Raw genomic sequence first — 6000 nt, 5'->3', positions numbered from 1 at the left:
ATTTAACTTGGAAAGAAACTCCAACAGGCTGTTAGAAACACAGGTGTCTGGAGAGGTCGCAGGAAACAGAAGAAACAGAACGCTGAGTGGCCGCAGCTGGCAAGTACCACCACGCCCAACAATGAACCAGAGGCTTCGAGGACCAAGCAGCCTCCCCCGCCCAGCCCCCCCACGTCCCCCCCCCTCCCCCACCATTAACTGCTAACAGTTCTGCCAACTTTCAGCCCAAAGGCCTTCAGGATTTCTTCCTCCTGCCTCTGCCACCTTTGGTCCGTGGCCGGCTGCCTGGTGGGGCAGCGAGCTGCTTTTTGAAGTCCACCAAGCAATCCGTGGCTTCGGAAACAGGCACAAAAGACTTGATGGGCGACTCACTGAGGTTGAGCGGGATGAGGCAACTAGGCCTCTCTCTGCTGCAGCCGGCTTCTTCCATCCCAGAGGATGGCACCCTAGAAAGAAGGGGTGGGGGAGACATTGTGTGTGTGTGTGTGTGTGTGTGTGTGTGTGTAAAATGCCAAATTCAATATGCACCTGCACCTGGGCCAGGGGCACCAAGTCTGGGGTGCCCTGCATGGCACCAGGAGCTTCTGGGCCAGCTTCCACATGCTTTGGCGATCTCCAACTAGAGGAGGTGAAGCCTGATCCCCACTGCAGGGGAAGCCGAGTGCAAGGCAGGGGGTCTCAAGGACGGAAGTAGCAGCTACGCCCTTGGTATGCCTGGTTTAGACACCCGAAGTTACCCTGAGAATGCAGTCGATTTGGAGCCCCAGCAACCACGAAGGCCAGGGAGCACACTGCGCGGCCACGTGGCCTGGGCCTGGGTGACTCCCGGCCTCGAGCCTGCCACTTAAATGTGGGTCCAGGGCCCTTCCCTGGGAAGTGCTGGCAGCCACACGCTGGGGGCCCCGGCCCAGCTTACCTGCAGGTTCCTGTCCCTGAAGACTCGACCTTCACCTCGGCGTCTGCAGACAGAGAAGAGAGAGGTCGCTGAGAGCACGGCCAAGGCTGCTCCCTTGCCCTGTGCCCTCGTTTTTCCTGGGGCTGCCACTGGGACTGTGTGTGGCTCCCCAACTCCCTCCTGAATTGTTAAGTGCTCGGCTCCCACAGCCAAGGACCAGAGGGGAATCCTGTGGAGGGGCCCAGCTCGGAAGCAACCCACTTAGAACCTGCACTGGAGGAATGAGGATGTATGCACGTTTCTGCAATATGTGTGTATTTTTGTCTGTGTGCAGGCGGGCAGTGTGTGTGTGTGTGTGTGTATGTGTGTGTGTGTGTGTGTTGTGTGCTGTGTGCTGTCTTCTCACCTGCTGCCTGGTATTCAGACTGTTCCAAGACACTGAGCAGTCGGCCTTCACTGCGGCCTTTTTCCTGGGAGAGCAGACAGATGAAAGGGTTATCACCACCCGGCCGAGAGGCAAAATCACAATTTCCAGAATCCTGCTCACACCTGCCGCCTCCGAGAGAGAAGAGGTGTGGCGCCTAGCTCGAGGAAAGTTCCCTGGCTTTCGAGTAACTGAGGCACATCCGTGAAAAGGAAGCCAGCGGCGACAGGGTACACCTTTATGCCAAGAACACGCACCCAAGGGCTCCTAGGGCCAAGAGAAAGGATTCCACAAGTGTGGACGTCTTCAGTAGCCTCTGAGCTGTGATGGCTGGGGAAGGAAGTTCTGGGGCCATGGGGCCTGAGCAACAGGACAGTCCATCAGGCACTTGCCTTGCCTGCAGCCAACCTGGGTTCGATCCTCAGCATCCCATAGAGTCCTCCAAGACCCTCCAACCCAGGTCGGCCGCGTGCCAGGCAAATGCCCTACCCGCTGTACTATCACTCCAGATCCCTCTTCCTGTATTCTGTACCCTGCTGTGCCCGGTGGTCACAGAATTGGGGGCCCAGGTGGCAGTGTTTGTGGGATGGGCGAATATCGGGTATATCACCCCAGTCTCTGCTTGTGTCCTCACGCAGAGTTCCCTGGTGCTTTCCTCTCCAGGCAGGAGGGCTCCTCAGCAGTAATCCCTGAGCACCAACCAAGTGTGGCCCAAATACCCAGGAAAAATAATTTCTGAGGCCAGACAAGACAGAAGAGGGGTTAAGGCGCTTGCCTTGCCTGAAGTCAGTCCAAGTTCAATCCTCGGCACTGCATAAGAGTCCCTCAAACCCACCGGAAGTGATCCCCGAGCAGTCAGTCCCAACCAGGAAGAGTTCCGCAGCCCACCCCCAAATATTCCCTAGGGCTAGAAAAGTGAAAGTCCAGGAGATTAGGTGCTCGCCTTGCACACAGCCAACCCTGGTACCAAATATGGGGCCCTGAGCACATCCAAGATTCTGAGCATTGCTTGAGTGTGGCCCCTAAACCAAAATAACAACAACAATAACAACAACAATAATGAACTCATACCTGAAGATGCCCTGAAAGGTGTGTTTCCACTACCATGTTAAGGCACCCACATACAAAGCACAGCATCAACTATATTTAAAATTTGGGGGGCTGGGGTTGGGGGGGGGTAAAGGAAATTATGTGTAGCGTGTAAGTAAAAATATAAGCAAAAATAATCTCTTGTTGTATTTTTAATTTTGGCATGTGAGTGGGCTGGGCCACTCACATGTCCAGTGGTGCCCAGGAGCCCACATTGGGTACTGGGATTCCAATCAGGCCTCAATCATATGCAAGGCAAGTCCTAGTTCTGGGTTTTTTTTTTTTTTTTTTACTTTTTGGGACACACCTGGCGATGCACAGGGGTTCCTCCTGGCTCATGCACTCAGGAATTACTCCTGGCAGTGCTCGGGGGACTCTATGGGATGCTGGGAGTTGAACCCGGGTCGACCGCGTGCAGGCAAAAGCCCTACCCACTGTGATACTGCTGCTGCCTCCCCCGCTTTTTTTGTATTTTGAAGTCCTTGCTCTCTGGCCCCTAAAACAACTGAAGAATTTTGCCAAGCACAAATCTTGCTTTGAGATAAACTGAAGAAAGAGGGGAAGCGGTAGAAGAGGATGAGAGAGCCGCGCTCGCCTTTCCTAGAGTGCCCCACACGTACCTTGGGGTTCCCCTGGCGCCGGGGTGGTGGCTGCTTGCCTTCCGTGGAGGAGCCCGGGTGCTGCCAATGCCCCGATTTCTCTCCCCGGCTGCTGCTGGCCTTCTTGGCGAGGCGCAGACAGGCCATGACGTGCCCGTGATAGTCTCTGAACGGGACCCGGGCTTTGCAGAGGTAACATTTCTCATTCCTGGCCCGAAGTGAGGGGAGGGAGGGGAGAGCAAGAGGTGTGAGCTGGGGCTGCGTGTGGGATCCGGACGGGGCTTTGAAGTCTCTCTTCTGGAGACCTGTCAAGCAGCGCCTACTCGCGGGCCCGGCTCGCCAAGAAAATGCCCCCTGCGTGGCTGAGTGATGAGCGGTTTCCCCGGGCGGCCCCCCTGTCATGCTGGCAGGGGGATGATAATGAAATCAGCTTCTCTAACGATCTCCAACACCGCTGATTGCGCGGCACATAAAATATGCCATTGAACGTTACCGAAATGAAGTGGGATCAGTCGTGTGCCCCCCCTTCCAAAGGGAAGTTAAAATTGAGATGGAAAAGGAACACCACAAGCATTAAATCAAGATGACGGTTTCACTAGAGTGGATGAACTTGTCTGATTAGTAAATCAAGTCTCGTCGCCAGGCCGATTTCCTGAATTCTACCACCCGGCACCCAGGCGACTAGGAAGTGCCCCAGAGTGTCGATTCAACCAGAGGCTGTTGCCAAATTTCACGGTTATTTTTAGAGAGGAAACTGTCCTCTAGAGAAGGGTTCCTGGGCATCCATCTGTGACAATGGAATTTTCTTTTTTGAGGGGGGGCAAGGGGATTAGGGCCACACCCAGCAGAAAAAAGAAAAAAGGGAGAAAGGGAAGATGCCACAGGGTGGGGAGGAGAGATGAGAGGACTGGAAAGGAGGGGAGAGGGGAGAAGAAAAGAAGAGATGGGAGAGGAGGGAAGGAGACAGAAGGGGTAAAAGAAGAGAGAAACTGGAGAGGGAGAGAGGAGGAGGAGAGGGAGAAGAAGGGGGAAGGGAGGAGAGATAAGACAGGAAGAAAGAAGAGAGGGGAGGGAAAGGGAAGGAGAGGAGAGATGAGGGGAGGACAGGAAGAGAGACTGGGGCATTCCAGTAGGACTCTAAAGGCGCCAACAGTCAGCTCAGCTGGGGTGAACCAGAGATTCCCAGACTCTGTCAGGCCTGCTCTGCTCAGGCACTATGGGCAGGGCACTTATCCTGCCCTTGGGGTGCACTTTCATAGTCACGCTGAACCCCGGAACTCCATTGCCCAACCTTGTGCAATTCAACTCCGGTTTCCTTGGCAAAACCACCACCGCTTCCCCAAAGCAGCACAAACGCCACCACAGCTGGGCTCGGCAATGAGCGAGGAGGAAGCGGGGTTGCGTGGGGAGTTGTGGGGGTGTGCGCAGCTGGGTTGTCTTAGGGTCATGAAAAGGGATAGATGCCACCTCATCTACACGGTTATGAGCCCATGAAAGGCAAAGCAAGGCACCTGGGGGTCACAGAATAAGGGGAAGCAAGGAGTGGGTTTGAACTGGGGCCATGCTGTCAAACACCCCCCACCCCCTCACCCCTCCTGCACCCCTTACTCACTTGTCAGCGTCAGAAGTCTCGCCCAAGCTCCTATTCCTGGCCTCTTTTTGCCTCCGAGTCAACACTTTGAATCATAAAAGCAAAGCACAGGGTGAATTAAAAAGAAAGCAAAGCAAACCTGTTCTTTCCTCCCACCAGAATGCTGCCAAGGGGGGGGGGGGGGGGGCTCTGCCAAGAGACAATACAGCGGGCAGCGGGCATCTGCAGTGCCAATCCAGGTTCAAGCACCAGTCTCCCAGTTCGAGGGATCCTTGAGCACAGAGCCACAAGTTAGCCCCCACCCAGCATGTGGCATGGCCCCAACACTCCCCTCCCCATGAAAAAAAAAAAATCACAGGGAAGGGAGTTCAAAGGCAAGAGCCTTAACCCCCCACTATCTCTCCGGCCCCGTGCTGTGACTTATTCAACATATCATGCTGACTTTTTCTTTTTTGGGGGGGTAGCTTTTTGGGTGACACTCACTGATGCTCAGGGGGTATTCCTGGCTCTGCACTCAGGAATCACTCCTAGAGGTACTCAGGGGACACGATGGGGTACCAAGGACCAAACCCGGGTCGGCCACGTGCAAGGCAAGCATCCTACCCGCTGTACCCACTTGGGCCCAAATCATGCTTTCTTAGTTTTTCTTTTTCTTTTTGGGAGGATCCTCCCAGGATGGGAGAAGCATGCTGAAAGTAGACTATAGACCAAACATGGTTGCCACTCAATGCCTCTTTTGCAAACCACAACACCCAAAAGGAGAGAGAACAGAGGGGAATACCCTGTCACAGAGGCAAGATGAGGTGGGGGGGATGGGGGGGGTGAGAGGGATACTGGGATCCGTGGTGGTGGGAAATGGGCACTGGTGGAGGGATGGGTATTTGATCATTGTATAATTGAAACCCAAGCACAAAATTTGTAAGTCTACAACTGTACCACATGGTGTCTTTCTAAAAAAAAAAAAGAGAGAGAGATAGTCTAACGGTTAAGACACTTGTTTTGTATGCTATATGCCAAACCCACTTTAATCCCTGCACCACCTGTGGTCCCTGACACCCGCCAGGAATGATCCCTGAGCACAGAGCCAGGAGTAAGCTCTGAGCACTGCCAGATATGGCACAAAACCCAAACCCCTCAGGGGAAAAAAAAATTTTGTGTGTGCCTGTGTGTATTTAAATCAAGGGTGGGACCAGAGATATACTACAGAGGCTCTTGCCTTTCATGTTGCTGGCCATTGGGGGACCTTATGGGTGCCAGGAATTGAATCCAGGGCGACCACGTGCAAGTCAGGCTCCTTAACTGCTGTACTTTCTCAAGCCCTGCTCTCTTTCTAACCTGTTAATTTTTAATTCACTTAATACAGACATGTCTACAGTTGTAAAAAAGGCCACCTTCTACTCCA

General features: G+C 53.9%; 1 protein-coding gene across 1 annotated transcript in view; it reads right to left on the bottom strand.

Moving 5' to 3' along the window:
* Positions 1–208: 208 nt before the first annotated feature.
* Positions 209–6000, bottom strand: part of UIMC1 (ubiquitin interaction motif containing 1) — a 74146-nt gene continuing 68354 nt past the window's right edge. Inside the window, exons 10-14 of the mRNA XM_056113143.1 lie at positions 4620–4683; positions 3029–3215; positions 1302–1365; positions 917–959; positions 209–446 (exon numbers count right to left, since the gene is read on the bottom strand). Coding sequence (XP_055969118.1) covers positions 236–446; positions 917–959; positions 1302–1365; positions 3029–3215; positions 4620–4683 — 569 coding nt within the window. The 3' untranslated portion in view covers positions 209–235. The remainder of the gene's footprint in view (positions 447–916; positions 960–1301; positions 1366–3028; positions 3216–4619; positions 4684–6000) is intronic.

Source organism: Sorex fumeus, unplaced genomic scaffold (assembly GCF_029834395.1).
Source record: "Sorex fumeus unplaced genomic scaffold, SorFum_2.1 ptg000019l, whole genome shotgun sequence".
NCBI lineage: Eukaryota > Metazoa > Chordata > Mammalia > Eulipotyphla > Soricidae > Sorex > Sorex fumeus.
This window is presented reverse-complemented; position numbering and strand designations above follow the sequence as displayed.